This window comes from Aphelocoma coerulescens, chromosome 10 (assembly GCF_041296385.1).
Source record: "Aphelocoma coerulescens isolate FSJ_1873_10779 chromosome 10, UR_Acoe_1.0, whole genome shotgun sequence".
Classification (NCBI taxonomy): Eukaryota; Metazoa; Chordata; class Aves; order Passeriformes; family Corvidae; genus Aphelocoma; species Aphelocoma coerulescens.
In genome coordinates, this window is record NC_091024.1 from 6,469,847 (window position 1) to 6,495,151 (window position 25,305).

Below are 25,305 nucleotides of genomic sequence, written 5' to 3' on the forward strand. Positions count from 1 at the left end.
TGGGAAGCTCTCCTTTTCCAGCTGAGGCTGGGGGGAACAGTCCATGACCGGGCCAGGTTGGCACAACTTGTGCTTGTGAAGAAGCTGCTGGCACTTACAGGCAGAATGTGATAATGACTGATAGAAAGACCTGTCTCTCACTCCTGGCATCATACCTATCCCCAGTCCTGTGGGTTTATCCCAAGCAAATGTTAACATTCTGCCCTTTACTGCTGCCGTCACTCTCCTCCATCTCAGCAGGGCTCCTTCTTGCTGCAGGCCCAGCAGGCAGCCAGTCCCCAGGGTGCTGGCTCTGCTCCATCGTGGGAGATAGCTGGTTGTAAAAACGGATGAGTAAAAACCAAACAAGGAGAAAAAAAAGCCTAAGGGCCACCAGGAAAAGCTCTTTTGGTTTCTACCTTCCCTGGCTGGGTGGGATGGACAGCCATCCCCTGCCCTGAGGCCAGCCCAGCAGCACTGGGGCCCACTTGGCTCCCTGGCAGGTGCAGGGAGGAGAGTAAACACCCTTCACTCCATTTCTGGGTCATGTCTGGAGGAATTACACACGCACACACAAACGGGAGCTGCTTCCCCACGGCTGCTTCCCAGCACCCGGCGGAGCTCCCGCTGCCTCCCGGCCCCTCTGCCCACGCTGCCGCCCCGCCGGGATCACGGCTGCTCCCGGCCTTCCCACGGGGCTCTGCTAATGACTCACCGCTCCTGCTCAGCTCTAATTAGGCTCATGTCTAATTAGGCTCACTGGAAAGATGTGGCTGGTGAGAAGCAGCCCTTTGGTGAAAGGAAAGGGGAAAGAAGGAGCATCTGGAGACGCCGGAGGGAGAGACGCCAGGCTGTGGTAAGAGGTCAGGGGGGATTGGGAATTGCCAGCTGAGCTGCATCTGTGCAAGGGATGGACCATAAAGGGAGGAGAGCAAAGGGCTGAAAACAAGTGCCCTCTGTATTGACATACAGGAGAGTTCCAGAGTTCAGGGAGAGTGGGGCAGGGGGAGCCAGTCCTGAACCTGCACCCTTGGGCATCCTTGAAACAGAGGCAGGAGAGCAGGCTGTGGAGCAAAGCCTGGTTTGGGGGTGATTCAAGAGGTGTGAAGGCAGCTTTAGGGGAGAAACAAGGGGCACCCACTGTCTGCCCATCCCTGTGAGAGCTGGGGGTGCTGATATCAATTGCTAGTGTCAAATATTATTTTCCACTTAATTTTTACATGGTTCAACCTCCTAAAAATCAAGACATTTGCTATATTTAACATTCCTGTAGCAAATTAACAAGCCCCAGGTGCCTTCAATGGCAAAGGTAAGTCATTACCATTCACCTTGTATCTGATCACAAGGCATCTCACTCACTCACTGCACTAATTACAGTTTTGCCTTTCCTTCTCTTAATAAAACCTCCATGAATGAGTGGCCTGTCTGCAAGCCCCAGCCCAGCTTGCACCTGTGTCCTCCCAGACCTCCAGTTTCCCTCCCTGAAGCCAGTGCCAGGACTGGATCTGGCAAGGGCAGGGAAGGGGAAATGCAAATAATGCAAATAATGCAAATGTTAAAGGTATCACTAAACTGTATTTTCAAAGAGCCTCTCCTGTGCCTGTCAATGCTCCTTTTAGAGGCTCAACCCATTCTAAGGATCCTGTAGAACCCATTTTAGGTCAATGTGCCAACCACATCCAACAAACCCACAGAGGTCTTTTGCTCTAACTTTAGGTGCCAAGGAAAGGCCGGGAAGCTCAGAAACCCATCACTCTTTCTTGGGCCCATCTAAATTAATTGATCCATGTGGTCTGGAGAGAACATCCATTTCATTACCTTGGCTGGGCCGTAATGGCTCAGAGCATGGAAATTGTGAGCATATGGAATTGTGGAAAGCTGGTTAAGGATAGTCAGATTGCCACACGGATGTGTCCTGGAGCGAAGGCAATTTGTATTGCCTGCCCAGGCTTCCCCCTGGCCAATGGAAACGGGAGTTTGGAGCGCACTGTGCGGGACCAGAGAAGCTCAGGGTGCCTGGTTTGCTCTACACCCCAACTTTTCCTTGGCAGAAGCTTGATTCAGAAAGGATTTGATTTTCTCCATGTGGTTTGTCATCAGTAAATGTGCTGTCCCATCTCCCGTGGCCAATGCCTGTTGTATCACAGCAGCATCTCCCGTTCCCAGCAGCTGCAGCAGCTGATGTTCTTTTACTGCAGCCATGCAAAGGCTGGGGGTGCCCCAAGGGGTGCTTTTGCCAGGCATCCAGGTCACAGAGCCAAGAGGGGCCACAGGAAAATGTGCTTTTTAAAAGCCGTACCCAGGAGCCGACAGTTTGGCAAAGGCTTTTATTCACTTTCTGTAAATAGGTGAGCCGGGACGCCTGGGAATGCAAATAAAACCGGGACTACTGAGCAGCCATTGAGATAAACGAGCTCTTTCATCTCCTGTCTCACACCCAGGGGCTGCCTGTCTTGGAGCAAGTGCTGCGTGACAGGGTGTAGGTTCAGGTACATTGGCGTGACTCGGGCTTTCAGAACAGCACGTGCAGCACAGCCGAGAGGAGGGGGAAAAGCACCAGCAGTGAGTGCACTGGGAGGCTGGCGTTCCCCAATGCCTGCTGAGGAACAACACAACACCCCAAGCCCCTGACAGCCCAAAGCTTTGATCAGTACTTGATTCTTGGGGCTGTCTTGTGCTGGGTCAAGAGCTGGACTTGATGCTCTTTGTGGGTCTCTTCCAATCCCAGGGTATTCTATGAATACATATCTGATTCTCCTCAAGCATCCTTTCTCCTTCCCAATCATACCTTTGAAGGCGAGTAACAAATGGAAATGAAGCAATTCCTCCGCCTCAAAATCAACACACAGCGGGTGAAGGGTGCAGGTCTCCTGCTTCTCCTGCCTGGGGAGAGGATGTGGGAGTCCTGTGCAGGACTGGCAGTACAGGGCCAGCAGTGATTGCTTCTATGATCCAGCAGAAAATGGTCATGGGGAAACTCCAGCCATTGTGGTCCTCCGTGACTTCTCATCGTCATGGCTCTGTACTTCTGGCACCCTCTCCTGCCTGGACTGATGCCTGCAGGCACTGGGAACACCGTGTACCTTATCTTGGAATCACAGAATAGTTTGTGTTGGAAGGGACCTTAAAGATCCTCTTTCCATCACCCCTGCCACAGGCAGGGAATTTTCCACTAGACCAGGTTGCTCCAAGCCCTGTCTGACCTGGCCTTGAACACTTCCAGGGATGGGCATCCACAGCTTCTCTGGGCAACTGTTCCAGTGCCTCACAACCCTCACAGAGAATTTTCTTCCTTTCATCACCTCCTCAGTGGAGACCTGGATCCTGGATACAGCGTTTCTGATGGGTCTCTTCTTGCAGGAGAGGTGGGAATACCTAAAGCACATGGCATCGTGGACCTTGTCCTGGGATGAGATGCAGCATCTATGGTTCTCTCAGCCAAATAAGCCAAAAACCTCTGTGTCTAGGATTTGTCAAAGACACAGAGCTGTGTTAGGGGGTTACAGGAACTCTGTGCCATCAGCCAGCACATGCAGCCCCCAGACTCCCATTATTCTCACTCATGGGGCTGAAGAGGCAGAGAGATCAGCTGTGACACTTCCTCTTCTTGCACAAGGATGAACAGCCCTGTGTGTAGGGGGGGGAGAAAAACCCAAGGGTATCACACAGCCATCTGTCCTTCAGTAAAATGCCAATCTTCTAAGAGGAGGAAAATAAGTTGAAGAGTCCAGTGGGTACAACCTGGAACAGAGATGATAAAGGTAATGCAAACATTTGGTTACAGGTTGGGGGTTAGGGCTCTTCATTCAGCCTTGGTGCAAAAAAGTCAACAGCAGAAATACCAAAGGTGTGGGAAAAAATGAGGCAGAAAACTCAGACTTAAAATCAAATTTATTTAGAGGAAGAATGACTTTACAAGAGGTTGATACTGATAACTAAAAAGGAAGATAAATAAAAGCTTGTTACAAAACCTAATGGTTTCTGGCAAGTTACACAAAAACTGAAGAATTTTACAGTCAATAACCTGCTCACTTTTTACATAATTACAAATAACATACAGCAATTAGGTTCTACCCTCTTCTTTAAAAATCTTTTTTTCCCAACTTTTACTCTTTACGTGTTCAACATGAAAATGCAAAGCTTTTTTTTTTTCCTTTTTGTTTTTAATAAGAAACAAACCAAAAGCAGAGGTATATCAGGTTATTATAATACACCTCACTGTTCTGGGAATTACTCAAGTGCATTCCATATTAGTACAAAATAAACACCAGGCTAAACTTTAACCATAGGCGAACTGAACTGGACATAGATTTTTATTTCATTTTTTGAGTCAGTGTTCAATATTGATAAAGAAAATTGCAGAATTACTTTAGAGCATGGAAAGGATAGATACCTATAGACAGCTTAAATACATACAAAGCTCATAGCTGTATGCAAAGCAGTGATTGTTATCCTGTTCCCCCCTCCCCCCAAGCAATGGAAGCTGATTTATATTTGGGCAAAGCATCAGTGTCAGTGAAATGCATGTGGAAGGAAAGGGCACAGAGCCCTGGAAACGCAGGTGGGAAGAGAGCTAGCGTTACACTTCTCATCACTGAAGAGCACAAGGTGTAGGAGATTTGGCTAGTTCAGCTCGCCTATATTTAAAAATTAGCTGCATCACCAATGAAGAATCGTGGATTGCTGCCCCTTCTGACACATGAAGCAAGAGTTATGAGCAGCAGGGGAGGTTTTTTATTTAAAAGAGTGCCCTAGATCATGATAAATTCCCAAACCTGGCCAGCAGGCAGAAAAATTTCCAGAGTTCTGGTTAACAAGGAATGTTTTGTGGGATTTTAGCAGATACTCTCCTGTGTCCCCTGCCCAGTCCTCCCTTGCTCCATGCCATAGATATCCTAGACAGCTTCCTTGGGATTTGGCACCTGAAGAACCTCTTCTGACTAGGTGGCATGTGGAAGGACTGGAGTTGGGTGTTTCAGCAACAGCTGTGGGATTTCCTAGTGACTCAAGGAAGGTGCAAAGGTGATGGGACTCTCTGGATGCAAATCCACGCAAGCTGATGGCATTGCTGAGGTGCCCAGCACTGTCACACCTCCAGAGGGAAGAGTCCACCCTCAGTGGGGGTGAGAGATCCTATCCCAGGAGGGCACCTGGGAGGTGTCCCAGTGGCCTGGACAGTAAATACCTTGGTGCATGGAAACGGCCTCACTTATTTGGATGCATCCCCTCACATCTCCTTCGCTCTGAGTTTCTCCAAGGAAAAGGAGATGGAGGGAAAACCACTGGCAGGGTTGCTTCTCTACCTGCTGTGAGGAAGGTGATGGTGAAAGCGGGCATGGGCTCTCCTGGGGGATATACCTGAGCCAGCAGAAGCCAGTTCTCTTGTCCTGCCACACAGCCTACCTGCAGTAGGACTGTAGTCAGATTCGTACCCACTTTGGTCTAAAAATAATACAAAAAGCTTGGCCCTTCTTTCCCTCTCGGGGAAAAGCCAAACCACACCAGGAACACGCCTACTTGCAGCTCTGATTTTTCTGGGGGGGGATACAGAGGGGAAAGCAATGGCAAAACTGATTGTCTGCAAATAACCATAATTAAAAGGGGCAAGACCAGTTCCATTTAAAGTGCTTTATGGCATCAAACTGACATCGAGTTACATGTTGAGATGATCACTTCATTTAAAAAAATCTTAGGCCAACCCCACACAACTCCATCAAGTCTCCCACCCTTTGCTACAGCTACTCTCTGCTGCTGGGTATTCTGGCACCCCCAGCTAATACTGGGACACTTCTGTACTTGTCTGAGCCCACACTCTCACTTTCCCTGGACACTGAAACCCCTCCTGTTGGGCAGTGGCAAAGACCAGGCCAAGAAAAGCAAATCTGATTTCTGCCCGCCGTGAAACACCAGCACAAAGAGCTCCAAGAGCCCTCGCAGGATCCTCTTCTCCATCCAACAACATAGACTTCAAACAGATGTTTCTGAACCTATCCTGAGTCCCAGGAACCCAATGCAAAACAGGGTGGTTTGGGTGCTCCAAAAGGGATCAAGGGACTGACTCTGGGAACTAGACAGCAACAGGCTGGGCTGAAGAAGCAGCATGTTTTCTTTCAACAATTGCAGGATGGATGCCAGGCATGGAACTGGAGCAAATGCAATTTTAAGGCCAGGAAGAGGATGAGTTTTGCTGCTGTACAGTTGGGACCATGCCCTAGCAGACAATGCTAGACAACCTTCAGGGATCAGAGCAGGAATCTGACTCTAGTAACCTATGCCAAGCCTTTCCAAAGAAAACCTGAGATGGGAAAAATAAAAGGCTAAAGAGATAAAAACAAGCCCTTACCTTCCTAAAGGTAAAAGAAGGAGGAAGCAGTGTGGGAGGAAAGGCTTCATTCCAAAAAAGTGAATCATACAGTAACAGACATCCTCCAGGGACAAAGGTCTGTCCACCAGAATGTGACACAAACAGCTTTGGTACACAGGATTTCTGGTCAGTGTATTTCTGACTCACACCCGTGATTTCTGTCAAGGAACTGGAGGGACCTTGGGAGATCACTTAGCCAATACTATTTCCACTTCAGGCACTGAATGCTCTTTTTGATTTGCAGAGGCCAGGAGAGATGGTGAAGCCAGGCAGAGCCTCAACCCTGCTGGCCTGGGTCACACATCTGCCTTTGGGTGCCCTCAGAGCCGTGGGACATTGCTGTGTTGTGAATCTGGCATGTGCTGTGACTGGGGGAAAGACAGTGGGATAAACTGAAAAGCTCATAGTGGCAAAGGCTGTTCCAGGCTGAGGGGAACTCAGACTTACCAGGGCCCTGATCTCTGTTCACACAGCAGTAAATGAGCCACACACTGCTTTGGTTTCCAAAAATTTCAGCTTGGCACATTCGCATTTGCAGATGTATAAACAGCAGGGCAGAAGTTACTTTCTGAAGTTGGTGGTTTTCTTACAAAAAAGGTAACACCACACCACCAGCATGCCTCCTTCAGCTCCCCTCGGGTTCAGGAGAGCAACCAGACCCTCACATCACTGCAAGGCACTCCATGCTTTGCTTTTTCCTTTGCCTCCAAAGGGAATCAGAAAACCTAACCAAAATGTTAAAACAAGGAAACTAACTGACAGGAGGAGCCTTGTCTGAAGTCACTGTGTCTTTTTCCAGACTTTTTTTGGCTTGAAGATGCTCTGCCTTGAAGAAAGCTCTCAGCTGAAATTGTGTGACTTTGGGCATGGAATGAGCTACAAAGCAGCACTGCCCAACCCCATGGTTTGTAGGAAACAGGGAGATGTGAACATTTGGTTTACCAATCTTTTGGTAAGAAAAGAAAACAAAACAAATAAACAAACCAAAAAAAAAAGGGTGGGGGGAAGAGAAAAAAACTCCAAATCATTCCCCAAACAAAAGCAAAAGTAAAAAGAAATAAAAAAATAAAACCAAGTAAACTTTTTTTAAAAAACTCTTTCAGATAAAATGAAAGATAAATATTTTTGCAAGCCCTGCTTGCAATTAAGAACAAGCACCAAATAATATTAAAAAAAAAACCACCTCAACCCTTTTTCCTTTCTTTTTTTTTCCTCTTTTTCTTTTGAGTCTTAATAGTGTAGAGAGCTTCCAAAGCAAGCAGGGTTCCTGCACCAAGACAGCCCAGCCCAAGCATCCACCTCACCATCAATGCTGCTGATGCTCATCAGCACTAACTCTAAAAAATGCTGCGGGTCACCAGCTCGTGACAAGCCTGAGAGCAAACTGAAATCAAACAATAGTGCAAAAAGAGAAATGATTTGTTATTTCAAAGAAAAAAAACTGGTAGGAAAGGAAATGCACCTGACAGCTTCAAACTCTGAGCAAAACCTTGACCTATTTTGAAGCTGGTAACCATTTACAAATCCACTCAGGTAATTCTCCTGACAGGGATTGGAAGAAAGGTGATTTTTGAGAAAAGTGTGTCTTTTTGCATTTCTCCTCCCCTGCCGAACACATCCCTGTATTCAACAACTGTACAGACACCCCACAGCTGGCACAGCAAGAGCTGCCCTCGGACCCTTCTGTTCTGCATGGACACTCCACCCCAGAGGCCACGGGGACATGCCATGCTGCACTCCAGACCTGTCCCACAGAGGATTTGTCCATCAGAACCTTTTTCTCCCCAAAAATGGTTCCCAAGTGCCCAGTATTGCACAGCCATAGGGACAGGAGCCATCTCCTTGGAGCTTGCCCCGCTGCCCCGCAATGTCTCACTGACCTGCTCAGACACTGCTGCTCTCACTCTGCCTCAGAAATGAGCAGGACAAGTGAGAAAATCCAGAGAAACAGAAACCCAATGGTAGCACAAAAAGCAGGCTAAGAAGAATACAGAGAACAGAACAAAGATCCCTAAAAGCAGATTTTTAGCCATCCCTCCACTAAGTCATTAGGCTTATATGGGGATGTCAAATGCAACTGGAGAGCTCTATTCCAGCAAAAGGATAATCTTTACTTCGGGGATGGGAGGGAGTGAGCTGGAGCTCAAACAGATTGTGTAAAAAAATGTTGCTTACTGTTGTTCCCATTTGAACACTGTCTATTCTGGCTCCCTGGGATTGCCTCACCAACCTACCAAAATTCTCTTTTCTGAGCCATTTTAAATATACCCAGTTCTGTCCTGCTTGACTCTGAAAACAAAGTTTGACATTTAATTCCTCTGCCCTGCAGAAATAGCTCAGAATGATTTTAAATTTTATTTTTTTATCCTCTGGGCTGTTGCTTCTGAATGCTGTTACTGCTTCCTGGTGTAAGGTACCCTTCTGAAACCAAACAGCCCCTATCCCACGAGCACAAAAGGGGTGTGCAGGTCACTCGGTTCCAGTCAGAGCAGTAAGGGCAAGATATTTAATATCTACACACTCCCTGAAAGTCATCAGGTATCATCTATCCCCACGGGTGGACCTGGGCTGTAGGGACTGTAAGCATATCCCAGTGGATACATAGATACATATATGTATATGTACAGTATATCTATATATGCCAGTGTGTACGCACCATTTGTAGAGTCCTAATCTTTTGCTAAATGCTTGGTTTTGGTTCTTTTCCCCAGCACAGGGGAATTTGAAGGCACAGACCCCTTAAGGCTATATTCTCTCATCCTTTAGCAGTAAGAAGAGACAGACAACATCTATCCCAATCCGTTTGACCCCAGGTTTGCACAAGGAGATGGTCCTGTGAGCCACGCAGGCACAGCCTCTGCAGGGAGAATTCACCCGAAACCACAGGAGAGAGGCCCTTATCCACCACTTAGCAGACTTCAGAACACGTTTTTATTTAAAACCTCCAGATGCTTGTCCAGCGCAGGCACCAGCCACGTGCTGTGTCACAGGCAGGGAGATGTCCACGGTGCCAATGCCACGAGTGACCACTGCAACAGTCCGTGCTCAGCAGAAGATCTCCTCACCCTCTGGAGGTGCTTCTGACGAGTGAGAATCTGCAGCACCCAAAAACAACAGGTGGGAATCACTATGGGAACATAGGGATACAGCAGGCAGAGTAAAATGCCTGGAGCCTCCAGGGGGTCCGTGTGCACAGAAACCCCGCTGTCTGCCAAATCCACTGGGTTCCTTAAAAGATGTTCAGTTCCCTTATGAGCTACCATGAAATTACACCTTGTAATGGGTGAGATTTCCTGTGCACAAGCTGGAAAACATCAGTGAGCTAGCGTGAATAAAACCGGTCATCTGAGGGCATGTGATCAAATTTCATGTGGGTCAGAGGTTTGAGCTGCAGCTCTGAGTCCTAAGGGGATGCAAAACTACCAGACAAAAAAAACTGTATGGTTTTTTTCCAAACAAGAGCTTGAGGGGAAGGGAGAGGCCACCAGAAGGCTTGTGGGTATCACTTCCAAATTACCACAGAGCTAAAGCAGACATCAGGAGCTGCAACAGCCAGGAGCATCCCAGCAGCAGCTCCTTCTGAAAGCACAGACACTGAAGCAGAGCATTTTCCTCCTTGAAGCAGAGAATCCAGCCCATGGGATAGGAAAGGGAAGAAGCAGAGTGTGTCCCTCTGACAACCCCAGGGGCTGCAGAACAGGCAGAAAAGCCCATGGAAAATCACTTCAAGCTGGGAACTCCACTCAGAACAGCTGGTCTTCCCCATCCCTGTGTCACCATCCTTATTTAAAGCCAGATTTCGTGGCTCCCACAAGTTTTCTGGCTGAAGGAAATCAGCCAACTTACCAACCCTGAAAAAACACCTGTGTGCTCTCCTGACACTCACCAGACTGTTGGGAGCGATGTCCCCTGCCCCTTTTCTTCTTTTCCTTCTTCTCCTTTGGTTTGGCTAAACTGAAGAGGCGAGTAGGCATCTGGGTCTGTTCCTCAGCTGCCTTGTTAGTCTGGTTTGTTGTGCTAAGCAAATGGAAAGTGCTTTTCTCTTTGTGTGTCCTTGAAAGACTGTTCCTTTTGGGGGAGACAGACAGTTCTGCGTCAAAGTGCCCTTGTTTAGGAAGGGAAGGGCTCTTCTGTGTGGAGCATTCATCGATGCTGGACTGGGAGGAGACTCTTGCAAGTTTCTCATGTAGGTTTGATACCTAGAAAGGAAAAGTGTTTCGTGAAAGAGGCTAGCAGAGAACATGAATAGAAACGGTGTGTCCCAGACCACTCACAGAGGTTGTTCTTGTGAACATCCAGCCCATTCACCAGGTAAAACGTTGTCCCCATCCAGGCAAAGTAAAGAGAGAAAAGCCCTCTCTGTTCAAGATGAAGAAATGAGGCATACAAAGAGTAACACTCCACTATCTTTTGCTCCTACATGTACTATGCTATGTATCAACAAGCCAAGGGCAAATATTCTCTAAGATCTCAATAGCAAGACTCACCCTGCATCGTTTGCACACACAGATGGTGGCAGGAGGCCAAGGAGCAGCATGCCTCTTTGGGAATGAACGCCAGCACACAGCACGGGAGCACCATGTGTCAAAGGAAGCCTTCCCAAGCAAAAGATGAAAGCAAAAGCATTTTTCCTGATTTTTTTTTTTCCTAACGGCTGTCTCAGGATGTAATTGAGCTTGCACATTCAAAGGGAAGATCAAAACAAGCCCAACAAAGCTCGACTGAACCCTCTATTAATAGCTCTGCAATGTCAGTCAGATACCTGCCTTGAGAAGGTGCTTCCTTCTCCTAAATCTCTTAGGCCCTGCAGGCATTTTACCTCTCAGCCTCTCCCACTGCATCCATGCCCCTTGTCTACAAGTGCTTGGAGCTGGAACAGTTTCACTGTCTGCTTGGAAAACTTCTGGCTTGATCAGGAGCTGGGTGGGAGGGAGCAGGGCCTCCTCTGGTGATTAGCTTTTCAGAGCTCACTGCTCAGCTCCACAATTAGGCTGTTCAGGCACCCAAAATCATTTCCATTCTGCAATCCAACATTTATAAACTAATTCTGCTACATGTCTAAGCAAATTACAGTCAGAATTAGTGAGTTACGAACAAACAAATGATCAACAGGCTTAAAGATTAAATTCAGTCCATGTTTTGCCAATGATGCTCACTCTCCTCCATCACACTGCTGCACAGTTGTAAAGAATTAAACCTTAGCTTGCTGAAAAATGCCCAAAGCAGGATCTGTGTGTGGGTTGTTCTTTGTGGTTGTGAGCAGTCAGACACCATAAGCCTCTTCCAGCAGAGCTGGGGACTTCCGCTCACTGAGCCACAACTGGACTGCAGGTGCTCTTTTCAGGACAAGGGCAATGCCATCTCTTTGCTGGATAGGGAGAATGCTTTTGGAGATGGATGTCAGCATGCAAACAGCCTTGCCCTGCAGTTAGCAGCCTCACAAGTGATTTTTGTGACAGCTGGAGGCTGCAGATTACCCACGACGCTCAGGCTGTGTCTGACAAGGATGTCTCCTCTGCCTGACCACTCTCCAGAGCTCTCGTGGAGCGAAGGCCAACATCAGGCAGGGTCAACCTCCTGGGATTGCCTAGGGCATTTTCCCTGGGAGCCTGCCACCTCCTCTCTGCCATCCCACAACACACAGCCAGGGACGAGGGCAGAGCTCAGGTTGCCCAGCACTGGCCAGGCACCCCCAATACACCATGAAGCACCAACACTGGCAGTGCCTCAGCAGCTCCAGAGGTGCAAAAAATGCAGCACTGCACATCACATGCAAGGGAGGAGCCAGTTTTAAATACCAGGCCCCACATGTCTTGGGCTGGGCTTCCACCAGCTGTGTGAGGGGCCTGCAGTTCACCCAGGGGTTGGCTGGGAGCTCCCTGCAGGGACCAGCTTCCCTGGGAGCCTGGCTGTTGGCATAATTTACCTGGTTGTGGTCAGACTCCTGCCGCATTTGAGCAAATCGCTCCACGTCCTGCTTGAGCTGCACCTTCTCCCTCTCCAGCTGCTTCTGCGCCGTGCGGAGCCTCTCCAGGTCGAGCTGGTAGGCCGCCTTCTTCACCTGCAGCTCCTCCCACTCCCGCTCCAGCTCCTGCCTCAGCTTCTGCACCTGCTCCTCGCGTTGGGCCAGCTGGGCCTCCTGCTCTGTCAGTTCCTTCTCCCGGACTTCCCACTCCTTCTCCCTCCTCCGCCTCTCCTCCTGGTGCTGCGTCTGCTGCTTCTTCAGGTTGGCCAACTCCTGGCGCTGCTTCTCCAGGTTGCGCTGCTTCTCCTGCTCCAGCAGCGAGTTGGGCCGGAAGAAGCTTCGGCTCAGAGCCCTCTCGCTCAGAGCCAGCTTCTGGTCCTCGATGTAGGTGTCCTGCTGCAGCACCACACCCTGGGAGAGAGGAGGCAGAAATCACTGCAGCATGCTCTCTGTGGGAGGAGGCCCATCCCTGAAAAAGTCAGGGTGCTGTACTGAACCCCTTCTTCTCCCACCAAACTTGCAGCCCAGCACTGCTGCCTGGCAGCTGGGTTACCAGAGCATGCTGGCAAAGCATCTCCCCCAGCAGCTTCCCAAATTCAGGCCAGCGCTGGCTCTCTAAGGCAGCAGCTCATTCCCACAGCCTGTAAGCCGGCCGTGGGGTGTCCAGAGCATGCAGGGATGTGACTGGAGAAGGGGAGAAAAGGGGCAAAGCACAACTGGCAGCTCAGGCAAGCAGTGTGTGGGGGCAGGGTGAAGGGCTAAGCCTACCTGCAAAGCACTGAGCAGCTTATGGAGGCTGGTAATGGTTTGGAGGACCTGCTGCGAGAAAACAGAAGCGCTGCTGTTAGATCTCACTGAGTGCTGGGTACATGGACAGCACCCTCTCTTGCTCTGTGTCCCACCAGTGGGACTGACAAACTGCACAGCCATCCCTCTGCACTCTGCTTTTCCTCACTCTTCCCTTGCAATGACTGCATCACCCCCCAGTACACCAGTACATCCCTTGGACATCTTCCAGAAGTACCTGGCATTATCTTCCTCCCTTCCCTAGCTGCCAGTGCAGCAGGGCAAGGAACATCTGCAGAAGTACCTCATGGCACACAGCTCATGGGAAGCCCTGAGTTGCCTCTACAAACCATTTCCCAAAGCATCAGCTTGCTCAAGAACAAGCAGAATAATTAGGATGAAGCCCAGAAGTTCACTTAAAAATTTCAGGAAGAATATTTCAAGGGGCAAAAAAAATAAGCAATCTTAAAATAGATGTGGACTATTTGTACCCTTCTCCCCCCAGCTGACCCATACAAGTCCCACTGCCACCAGGCAGAAAAGCTGCACTACAGCAGGCACACAAGTGCAGCAGGTGTGTTCCTGAAGGCTTTCTGAAAATACAGAAATGCAAAGACCTCGTGCATCAATACAGAGCAAGCTACTTTGGAGTGATGTCGTATCCCTAAATTTAGCCTAGCTAAAAATTTCTCTGAATCTCTCATATCCTACAATTAATTTTAAGAAGAATAAAAAGCACTTCAGTATTTGCAGTAGTGGAGTGATAGCCAGTATTAAGAGAACTGCTTCTCATTTTGTCATTAATGCTAATTGGGAGTTATGAATGTGTATCAAAGGGAGAATAGACATCTAATTGCCCCAATTCACTGCACCTGCAACATGAAATTAAACTCACTCTGTCTGCAGATGCACAATAAATACAGCCTTGTGCATCCTGGTGGTAATTAACCCTTGCTGCCTATAATCAGCACATATCATCTTGCTGGCAAGCAGATGACAATCAGTGAATTCCCTGTCTAAACATCCAAGGTTAAACAAACAGATGACACAGTGGGTTCAGCTTAATGTATTTAAAAGTCTTGATGTGCTTCAGCAAATTAAATGTGTTTTCTTCTACATTATCACCTATTGAGACAAAGTCTCTAGCCACTTAAATGAAGGAAGCAGCTGAGCAATGGAATCAATTCTTACCTCGTTATTCCTTTTCAGCATGAACATCAAATTAGCATTTCCACCCTATGACAAGATCACAAATTTAATATGAGGACAATGAAAAATCCCTGTAAATGTCTTCTGAAGCTGAACTAATGACATATCCATTAAACACTCCCCTCCACCTTCCATTTTGGGAGAAGTCATGCCTTTTTTTTAGGCTCCTTAGAATCATATACAATAAAGTGTTAATTAGGTATTATTTTGCAGTTATGTGACGCATTGATCCCCAGAAAGAAAAGATGCAAGGTTGTAGCTGACCTCATCATTTCAATAACAATGCATAATGAAACATATGCTTTGGCTGACCCACAGACAGATGGTAGCTAACCTGTGCCACTAAGGAGCACAACTGATTCGCAGTGGTTTTCAAGAAGGTGGTTTTGGCCACGTATTTCACGTCTTATTTTTAACTTATTAGGATGTATCTAATTGTCAAGAAATTTTCAGGCATTTTTCAAGGCTAGAACTATCACTCCTGGAATCTGAACTCAGCGGTAGCAGACGCACAAACTAAGCTGTACCTTCTTTAAAATGCTGTCTGACTCTGTTCTCCGAAGGTCCTGAGCATCGTCGCCTTCATCTTTCGCTCCACCTAAAGGAAGAAGCCAGCATTGACATTAGTTATTCAACATTTTAAGGCAGAGATGAACTTGCTAAAGTCTGAGAAATTTAATACAGGAAACTCACCATGTTCCACAAAAGCGGACACAGCGCTCTTGACATTTTAACTAAAAGCATTTGAGCCCTAAATATACGGAACACGTCAGCACTACCAGAAAAAGTGGATGTGAATTTAGATTAGGATTGACTTTGGTTTCAGAGAATGTGCTGATAAATTCGGCACACTGCTATTAACTGGTGCTCTGTCTAGCCCCTGCACTGCTGTCTGCTACCACAGAATACTTGCTGAGAAGACATGAGGCAGCATAAGAGCAGATGGAGGACGATAAGAGAATCGTATCAGGGTATATTATTGCAGGTATAATTTCAATGCCTCTCTTGTGCAAGTTAATTTACATCTGGGTCAGATACTGCTGTGCAACACCCTGTGTAATTCTATGCTAACAATTTATCATTAACCTTAGCTATCAGATACCTGGATCTTCAAAGGGACACTGGGCTTCTCTTTCTAACTTCCCCCCAGATGGTTCATATCAGTGCTCCTGAGCAGGACTGAACTGACCTGTGAGGACAGGAGGGCTCTGACCCTCCCCCTGTGCTGCCCTTCTGCTCAAAAGGAGTCACACAGACCTTCCATCCTCTAGCTCTTGCCAAGACTCTTGTACTCCCCTTGCCAGCTGAGATGCAGCCCATGGGGAAAACCCACACCGGCAGTGGCAACCTTCCTTCTCTCACTCTTAAAGACAAACAACTTTACATACACCTGATTCTGCAGCAGCGTGAAGGACACCTGGTGCAAAGGCTCTCTCCTCCCCCCACCCCTGAGGCTGGCTCTGCTATTAGAGGCTGACCCTCCAGTCCTCCTAACAGACCTGCTCTCCTGCGCCACGTCCTGGGACCTTCCACCTCTCTGCAGGAGGAAACTCCTCCCTTCTGCTTTGCTGGAGGGGAGAATGAAGGGGAGTCAGGTTATAAGCCTTGCCCAAGGTTTCACAGGTTGTGAACAGAAGAACTGAAGATGAATGCCAGGTTTCATACCTGCTGGGCAGAACAAATAGGCCCTGCATTCTTATCCCAAAATCTCCCAAGACCCTAAAACTACTGAATTAGAATCTAATTCATAAGAGGTTATTTCTACAGAAAACTTAGATCTGGGCAACAGCCTGAGGTTGTCCCATTTATCATTGCAACAGAGAGAGGCACAACCCTCAACAAACCCCTCCAGTGTGAGTATATTTGTCATCGTGATGACAAGGCCTGTGGAGGGTTTTGCAGCTGTCCAACAGAGCTGGGAAAGCCTCTACATAGTTCTCATGTCTGACTGTCTGGAGCTAACACTGCTCCTTTAATGCAGGAGGTCAGACGAGGTCCAATGATCCCAGCGCTGAGACAGACACTAGCACAGCAAAACTGGTTGTATTGGGAGTGTGAGCGAGACCACAGAGAAAGGAATTTGAGGACAAGGAAGTTTCTGATGACTAGAGCAAAGAAAGAAGGCATTGGGAAGCAGCCAACTATGCAGCTGAAATAAGTAGTCACGCATTTCTTTGGGAGAGACCTAATTGCAGGAATAATACATGCAGATGTAGGTGCAACACAAATGCATAGAGAGCAGAGACAGGGGAGAAGGTGTTTGATTCAGCAATATCCACATCCATTTGTAAATGCAACAGCATCAGGCTCCTGCTGAGAAGAAAAGTAGAACAAAGAACAGAGCTGTAGATTTTACAATAATAACATGAAGGAACTAATTTATTGAGAAGCCAAATGCTTTTATGTGGCATGTAAGTAAAATAGCAAGTATAACTTAGAGCACAGAGAGGAGTGAAGAGTTCAGATGTTTAACCCTCATGTGGCCACAGGTTCTCAGCTACCATCACTCCACCTGTACATAGGTTTTTTTCCTAATCTGTGATTTAATCTATCAACTATTCTTGGAGAGGAGTTGTGAAACCCAAACCACCAGCTGAAGTTCTTCTGAAGCAAGAGGATACGATGACATGCATTATTAACAAATTCTGATGTGCACACACGGAACTACTCACCCTTGGAGGCATTCATCTGATGACTGTCAAATCCTCCAAAAGTTTCTGCCCTTCTAGGGAGTGAGATGGGGCCAACTCCTCCCTCCTGATCCATGGCAGTGCTGCTGACCTGCTGTCCAAGAGCAGTGCCCAGGCTCCTGTTCACCAGGTCTTGCAGCAGTTCAACTGAGAAAAAGCAAGGATGTCTCTGTTAAAGCCCACCGCAGGTTTCTGAGCTATTTTCATCCCTGCCTGAACTCGGGTTAGAAATTCTTTGCTGTACAAAGAATCTAGGTTTCTGTGACAATGATATGAATAGTACACACTGCCCCTGCAAAAACTCAGTCTAACAAAACTAACACTAACTCCAACTCTTGGAGCTCTGCACAAGCTTACACCTCCCTCTCTTCCTCCAGGCAACCCCAATGTGCTCTGGCAACGGCATTTAATAGTTTTAGCCTCTCCAAAGATCATACTGGAAAGTTGCCTGAGTTTCCACCTACCCTTGCCTTTGTCAACAGAACCGCTTGTCCCTTGCAGGCACCACAAGTGCCTGCTGAAACCCAAGTCCCACTCACATCTTGCTGAGATTGAAGCACAGCAAAAGCCTGGATGGTCCAAATTTCAGACAAGGATAAATCCCATGTTGCTCCTGACCCCAAAGCAGGTTCAACGCATGGTTTTCTTTGTGCTGACTTTTCTGCCCTCTTTCAACACTCCCCAATATCTGCTTCCTTTCCTGATCCTCACGACCTGTCCCTGAGACAATACCAGGAATAGCAGCTTCTCCTTATCTTGTTATTCTGACAAAGAGAAGATGTCCCCTGCAGAACTGGTGCTTGAGAACTGAAGTTGAAGGGTCTGTTGGTTACTGTAATTTATGTGTCACCTGACTGGCTCACCTTCATTTATTGCAGTTTTCATGATGGCCTCTCCTTTTGGAGCCTCTTCTGTGTTGGCTCTGAAGAGCAGCCTGGAGCCTGGCATCTCCTCCTGCACAGAACTGTCTGCCATGTCCCGGAAGATCTTCGTCTTCTCCTCCAGCAAGATCAGGATCTGTTTATCCTTCTGCTGAAGTTGTTCTGTGGGGGTGAACAGAAAATAGGGATGAAGACAGAAAATAAAAAGCTTTGGCAAGGAAACTTGAGCGATTCCTGAGATATTGGCCCCATCTAGTGGAGCCTGACAATATGTGCTGGGTTTGGCAGCACGACAGTGCCCTGGGCAATCCGGCACAGCAGCAGCATCCAGCAGGCTCAGAAAATAAATAATGCAAGGAAGGTGAGCTGCAAACCAGGACTGCAGTTATTTGCTGGATGCAGGACTGAAAAAAGTCACTGTTGGACCATGAAACCCAACCCAAACACTCCCTTACATTTTTCCCCAACTGTTCCCCCAGCTCTGTTCCAGGAAGATTTTACCTTTCAGTCCTCTCACTTTCGCATCAGACAATTTCTTTTCAAACTCAGACTCACAAGGGACTCCTTCATCTTCATCTCTATCCCTGGACAGGAGACACGGCTCAATTACTACAGGAACACACCCAGTGCACCCCTGCCTCACAAGAACAGCTGGGTGTCTTACATGGTGTTCATTGTGTCCTGAATGATCTGTATCCAGCCATTACGCTCTTCTTTGGAGCTGGCATGGACTTCCACCATTTCGGGATCTTTTCCACCCATGCTGATCAGGAACAAACCCTTCTCTTCATGAGCCACTTCTCGTACAATCAACTTCTTCAGAGAGATCACAGTGGATTTCTGGTCCTTCAGATGGAAAGAAATGGGTGAGAAGGGTGACTGATGCTAGCTCCCAGATTCAAACTAGCATTGATAAGGTCCCAATAAGCCATAGTGCTACATCTCTCAGGCTGTAAACATTTTCTGAACCTACTGGCTAACTAAAAAACCCAAATAATTTCAATGGGGTCAAACAAAAGGGACGGCTTTGCTTTCCTCCGACAGCTCTGTAGGAAAAGCAATTTCAGCTCAATCACTTTCAAGAAAGAAATAATTTCAAATTGACTTTGTGGCTTTGTAAACTGTACCATATTTTGCTCTGACCCCATTTCCTGCTGCCCACACTCTCCCTGTCATTAATATCACAGCTCCTTGCACTTGGTGCAGCTTGCTAGCCTGCTTCAAACTCAGTATCTTCACCATCTCTCTGCAGGATAGAGTAACATCTTGTTTTCAAATCCCACAAAACCTCTGCTGTTCTCAGCAGCTCACAGCTGACTCCTATGTGAGAACTCATGTGTGAGATGATGTTCACTGTGTGCTATGGTCTCTGTGCCATCAGCCTGCTGGGTTACAAGGTCCCCAGGCTGCTCTGTCATCTGCACCCGAGTCAGCCCCTTTGTGCATTGTACCACATGGTACAGCTGCAGCGATCTGGTTCACTAGCAGCACTTGTATGCAAATCAGCTTCCCCTGTGCAGGGCACTGAGCCCGTGCAGAGGGTTGGTGGAACTGGAATAACAAATTATCAGCTTTCAGAATGCTCAAGGAGTGGAAAGGTCACAAGGTTTAGCCAGTCTAGACCATGCCTGGAAGGTACAGCCCAGCAGACTCCATTAGGCACCAGGTTTTCTTTAGCAGGTCAGTGTGCCCAGCTGTTTTCAGGTGCCTACCCTCAAACTTAATGCTTTTGCTCCTGCACATTACAAATATATTTCTCCAACATTTCTTTTCAAGCTGTTCTGTTGGATTTACTGCCCTGGCATTTCACCTCACTGTTCCCCCCCCCAGCAGCTCCCAACGTATTCAGACACTTCTTTCTGCTGAGGTTTACTTTTACAATGTTTGCATTATGCCCTCGCCCCCTCCCACCTCAGTCACTGCTCCAGTGTGCACAAATTGCAAAGCACAAGTGTTTTGAGTGACAGGCAGGTTTTCAAGGCCAATTATCAGCTGTGCCAAGGAGCTGCAGGAAGGGGAGGTGAGGCATGAAGACATGTTTTCCCATCAAAAAGAATGGAGTCTGCTCAGCAAACAAAAATGTTCCGAGTGAGAAAATTGTTTAGCAGGCAATGGCTGGCTTTGCTGCAGAGCACAACATCATGGGTCTCTTACAGAGAAAAGCAAGAAGGAAAAAAGGTTGAAGCCTTACCAGTGAGGCAAAGACGTACTTCTGGTCTTTCTCCTGAAGGAACACGAGCATGTCAGAGAGGAGAACAGCCTGGACTTCTGCAAAAGAAGCAGCACACCAGTGGAGTATAACCACACAACCCACCCCAGAACAGATGTAATTCTTGTAGTAACACCAGCGTTGGGGAGCAGCAGGGCTGGTTCTGCAAATCCTGGAAGCAGGATCAACCTCCAGTTAGCAGGAGGAGCAAGGGCAGTTCCTGGAGGTGCCAGGTCAGGTTAGCTCTGAACCAGCTTTGCATGAAGCAGGACACATCAGCTCCAGGGCATGCTGCAGGATTTGTTCTCACCCATCAGAACAGGGGTGCTCCTCTCCAGCTACATGCTCACTACCAGTTAAGACACGGGCGTAACAGTGAAAGCCAGAGACATTTATTCAATAGAAGCTCTGTTTTCTCAAACAATCAATATTTTTGCCCTCAAGCAAAATATCTGCACAGGAAGTTTGGGGTTTTATGGTTCTCTTGATGAGTGGCTTGCAGGGTGTAAATTATCATGCAATAACAACATTTGTCAGCTACAGTTTCTTTCCCAGGAAATACTGACTTCAGGAGCCACCAGTAATTCTGCTCTCAGACAAACACAGCTCCAAGGGGAGCCTGCGTGAGACACAGGACCTGGCTTTCTTTCACAGGAGAAGGAAACACAACCTCAAGCCAACAGAAGATTTTAAATCAGTCTTTTCCCAGTGTACACGTAGAGCCTTCCAAGTCTCCTAATAACATATCATAAAGTTGCACAGCAACTACCAAGTGTAATGACCCACCCAGACCCCTCGGTACAAAGAGGTTTTGTGTAATATACTTGGGAAATCTTGTGACAGAAAGGAAGCAAACCAAAAACTTAAACCATCCCATGGGTAAATCCTTCCAGTCTGTTTTGGGAAGACGGAATCCATTCAAGATAAAAGAACCACTAAACTTTAAGCAAAGCTGCAAAATGAAAGTCAGGCTCTGGAAGGTTTGAAGAAGGTGGCATTTGACTCCCTTTTCTCTGTTCCATGCACTTTGTGAGAGGGGAAATACTAAAACGCTTTAAACGAAAGTTTATCCTATAATTTTCAGTGCTCCATTTCAAATACCACAAAATAACCTGAATATGTGAACTATCTACTCTGTCCCTGGGTCTCCAGCCTGCCTGCAGGGCCTACCTTCACTGGGAGTTTGCACTACAGACATGTTTGCGCATTTCTATGACTAAGAAAGGCAAATGGAGCCTGTGCTTATCACGATTTCACAACAGCACCAGAACTTGCTTCACCCACCATCTAAAGGCAGTAGTAGTCTCGGGTGCCTAGAAATCATCTGTAAACTTCCTGCTTCAAAAACCTCAAAATAAATCATACCCCATATGGAATTCCATGTTATCACCACCTCCCTGCACAGCACGGCATCAGGCTCCCAGGCCCCATTCATGCCCACAGACCGTAATTTAATCAGCTAATGCTGCAGGGAGGAGGGGAAGCCCAGCCTTCCTGCCAAGCCTGAGGCACAGCCCTGTCTGCTCTTACTGCTACTGTGGTCCCAGCTGAAGGATTCCTTGGGAGATTTAGTGTTTAATTCAGTGGAGAACTTCAGCGCACAGCACCTTAAAAAAACTTCCTCCACCTGGTAACAAACAAAAAGCAACTCAAGGAAACACTGACCCAATGAGAGGCAGCTGCAGGGACACCAGAGCCTCTCCTGAACAGTTTGTGTCAACAGCTCTAAAGGTTCAAGAGCAACAAATGCCTCAGACATCTCCCTGGGTCCCAGTGAAACTGGGATGGCACTGCTGCAGCTCTGCTGCAGCCCTTGGGGTGAAGGAAGGGCCTGGGAAGCTGAGGCTGGGTTCCAGATGTAGCCAGAACAACTCCTGGAACTGTGGCACAGGCACGGAGATCTGACTCTGTGCTCTTGGCAACTGCAGCCCCACCGTGTCCTCCTGGCCCAGAGCATCCCACAGCATCCCACAGCAACTCAGGTGGCACTGAAGTGTCACTGCCACCGGAGCCTTTAGCAGGCACGCAGCCACCAGGAGGAAAAGCAGCTATCTATTGCCCCAGACCGCACACAAGGAATGGGAAATGCGATGGGGAGCGGGGGTACAGCAGGGGAAAGCTGTCACAATCTGTCAAAGCAGTAGAATAAATAAAGGGTGGAGGCACCAATCTGAGGACTAATCCTCCACCCAGAGAGGGTGAGCTGCTTCCTTCCATAGCAGAAGGCAGGACAGTCTTACCTTTTAACCGGCCAGCTGTGTTTTTTAGTGAAACAGGCCCATCTCGGATGAGTTTCCGATGCCTCAAATCCTCTCTTGCAAACATCTGGCCACTCTTCATCCTCATGATGGACTTGCTGTCCGTCCGGTTGTAAATCTCCCCAAGACGCATTTTCTTTTCATAATTGCTGACTTTGCTATTGACTGCAGCAATCACATCTTTAATGAGGTTTAATGACTGAGTCAAGTCTTCATGCTCCACTTCATTTTCTTTAAAAAAGAAACAGAAACATCTTGATTTGACTTTGTGCAGTCTGACTTCCCAATTTTAGTTCCTTCCTTCCTCTTCTCCCAAGTTCCCACATTATAACTTTTTAATACTTAAATGAGACATTTTTCCCCATTAAAGAGTTTCACAAGAGCTTTTACATATACATGGTTGAGGCTGGGGAATATTCCAATATACTTTGTATATGAGACAGTATAGATCAAATGCACAAATTAGACACATATTTTAGCCATTAGCAAAAAAAAGCAAACCCAGAGACTTTGGAGCCTAGGCATGTTGCTCCATAATTAGCTAAATCAAGGTACCTAAACAACTAATCCTAAATAGAGGTATGGAACTGAGTGATCTCGTTGCAGTGGTGTGAGACAACAATGACTCGATTAGCTGGTAATAAAATCTGCTTCAGCTGTAAAGGATCCAAAAAATTCACACTGGACAAAAACCACGTGCTTAGAATAGAGGAACTGGTTCCTACCTTTGGTGTACTGCAGTATCCTTTGTAAAAGGACCGGGTACTTTGTGATTCTCTGTGTTACCAGCAAGATACACTCAGGAATCCCAAGACGCCTCACCAGGGAGCTGCTCATTTTTTTCTAAGGAACAAAGATGAAAATTTCAGTTCTGCAGCAAAACACTCCCCAGAGTGCAGAAAGGACACGCTTTTTCCATCGACTACGTCTGTCCTGCCAGGTCCTACCTTGACAAATGCCTGAAAGCGCTTGTCCTTTGAGTAGAGATCTTTGAAGTAATTGACAGCCTCGTTGTGATGCCCGCAGAATTTGCCGTACGTTTTCTTCATTCGCTCGGCATTCTCCCCAGAAAACTGCAAGGAATGGGACACACAGCTCCAACCTGCACTGAGCTCCTGGGGTGACATCCCAGCACTGCCTGCCAGGCTCTCAGAAGAACTTGATCAAATCTAATTAGTCCAAAGCATCCTCAACCATGCAAGCAAATGTCTAGAAAGTAAAGAGCTGATTTTGGGACCTCACTGAGCTTATACCTACAGCAAAATTTGGGATTCCTCTCACTGGGCTTAAAAGCCAACCACAAAAAAACTCAAGACAGACAAAAAGAAGACAGAAGCTGTGGAAAAAGAAAAGCAAAATGACCCACCCCGAGTTAAACATCAGGTCAGTAATGCAGCCAGGAAACACAGTGGGCATATTTTGCTGTGAGCTCCGGCCTATGCTTCAGGCTGTGGTCAAACTGTTTTGTGCCTGTCACCGAATGCTTCTCTTTCCCAGAAAATGAATTAAATTCATTTTCAACAGTGGACCTTCCTCTGAAAGAGCAAAAAGTGCTTCAAAAAGCAGAGGTGGAGATTTTTATGTGTGAAGAGTAAAGGTGCCATCAGCTGTGTTTATCTGACAGGCACAAACAGGGGGGAAGGAAAAGCATCTGGCTTTTAGCTGTGTTCTCAGAACTGCAAACATTTTCCAGCACTTACTTGATTCACTAGGATGTCACCTATCCGCCTGATAACAAAGTTCTTTTCACTTTTTTCTGCCAGTGACTCCTTCTTCCTTTCCAGAATCCGCTGGAAAAACTGACTGTGGATGTGCAGCAAGTTTTCCAGGCAGGGAAAGATTTTGTCCACAACCTGCTGATCGTACTGCAGCTCCTTTACCATGGCTGCACTGTACACGTCGTTCATGATCTTCAGGGTGCGGACGTGGTGCATTTCTGTCTGCATCAGCTCTGGACAGGATGAGGACAAGAGTTCATTGGTTACAGCACAAGGAAAAGCTGCCATTAGAAAGCTTTTCCAATAACTGGGCTTCTCTAAGTGGGTCGGGAAAATTTCATGTCAGGAATTGTAACATCAGTCAAGAGCTTCATGAGTGAGAGAAACAGGGGGGAAGAGGAGTCTCACAACAGAGAGCTTTGGATGTTGCTGCTGAGGTCTCAACCTTCAGCCCTGGTATCTTCTCCTTCCTAACACCTCACTGCCAGCCTCCACATACCCCACTTTTGCCATACAGGATGGCTCCTGAATCCCTCAGGAAAAGACTTCCTATCTAGCTCCTTGTGCTGCAACCCAATCTGAAAGTCATCAGCAGATAAATGAGGAGAGGCAATTTCTGGGTTTTTTGATGGCTTCTGGATATGTGAAATGCAGAAAGATAGCTCTCACATAATGCATTATGTTTCTAGGAACTTCAGGAATAAGAGTTTGGCTTTTGAGGAAACCAAAGCAATGCTCCTATTCAACTGCCTAAAGCTTCCCAAATCCATGTGAAAACATTAAGGAGCTGTCTACAGTGAGTGTAAAGTGAAGGTGCAGATGTCTCACCATAAATCACATCTTGCCGTTTGACAACATCTTTGTACTGCTGCTGTAGGAACTTGCTGTCCACTACTTGGCTCCAGGACTCTGCTTCCAGCTGCTTGGAATCTAATTCCAGGTCTCCCATGAGCTGTCCTTCATTCATGTCTGCACCTTCACAAAGCAATGTAAGTGCCATTAACTTGTCCCATTTGAGACTCCTGTCTATTTATTTAGGTTTAAGCTTTGTCAGTCCCACCACAGACATCATACACATTCTCCTTTGAGAACACAAATGATCATATATCACATAAAGACTGGTTATGAAAAACACTTTTAAAGGTTATTTCCTAGTTTCCTGTTCACCATTTTCACACAGACCAAATTCCAGCTCAGATAATGTATTCTTAATCTGCAATGCAACGACATTGCAGTTAAATAAAAA

At 47.2% G+C, this 25,305-nt stretch overlaps 1 protein-coding gene across 7 annotated transcripts in view; it reads right to left on the reverse strand.

The window, feature by feature from the left end:
- Positions 1–3,852: 3,852 nt before the first annotated feature.
- Positions 3,853–25,305, reverse strand: part of AKAP13 (A-kinase anchoring protein 13) — a 206,373-nt gene continuing 184,920 nt past the window's right edge. For 4 of the 7 annotated variants that reach the window (XM_069026211.1, XM_069026214.1, XM_069026209.1 and 1 more), the window contains 17 exons: positions 24,888–25,034; positions 24,042–24,292; positions 23,289–23,414; positions 23,067–23,184; positions 22,324–22,572; positions 20,066–20,142; positions 18,539–18,720; positions 18,376–18,458; positions 17,857–18,036; positions 16,976–17,140; positions 15,803–15,871; positions 14,831–14,901; positions 14,286–14,330; positions 13,077–13,127; positions 12,270–12,719; positions 10,230–10,542; positions 3,853–9,438 (listed from right to left, as the gene is read on the reverse strand). In XM_069026211.1, the coding sequence (XP_068882312.1) occupies positions 9,389–9,438; positions 10,230–10,542; positions 12,270–12,719; positions 13,077–13,127; positions 14,286–14,330; positions 14,831–14,901; positions 15,803–15,871; positions 16,976–17,140; positions 17,857–18,036; positions 18,376–18,458; positions 18,539–18,720; positions 20,066–20,142; positions 22,324–22,572; positions 23,067–23,184; positions 23,289–23,414; positions 24,042–24,292; positions 24,888–25,034 (2,627 nt within the window). In that variant the 3' untranslated portion in view covers positions 3,853–9,388. The remainder of the gene's footprint in view (positions 9,439–10,229; positions 10,543–12,269; positions 12,720–13,076; positions 13,128–14,285; positions 14,331–14,830; positions 14,902–15,802; positions 15,872–16,975; positions 17,141–17,856; positions 18,037–18,375; positions 18,459–18,538; positions 18,721–20,065; positions 20,143–22,323; positions 22,573–23,066; positions 23,185–23,288; positions 23,415–24,041; positions 24,293–24,887; positions 25,035–25,305) is intronic. The other 3 variants (XM_069026215.1, XM_069026213.1, XM_069026212.1) reach the window with 2 other exon arrangements.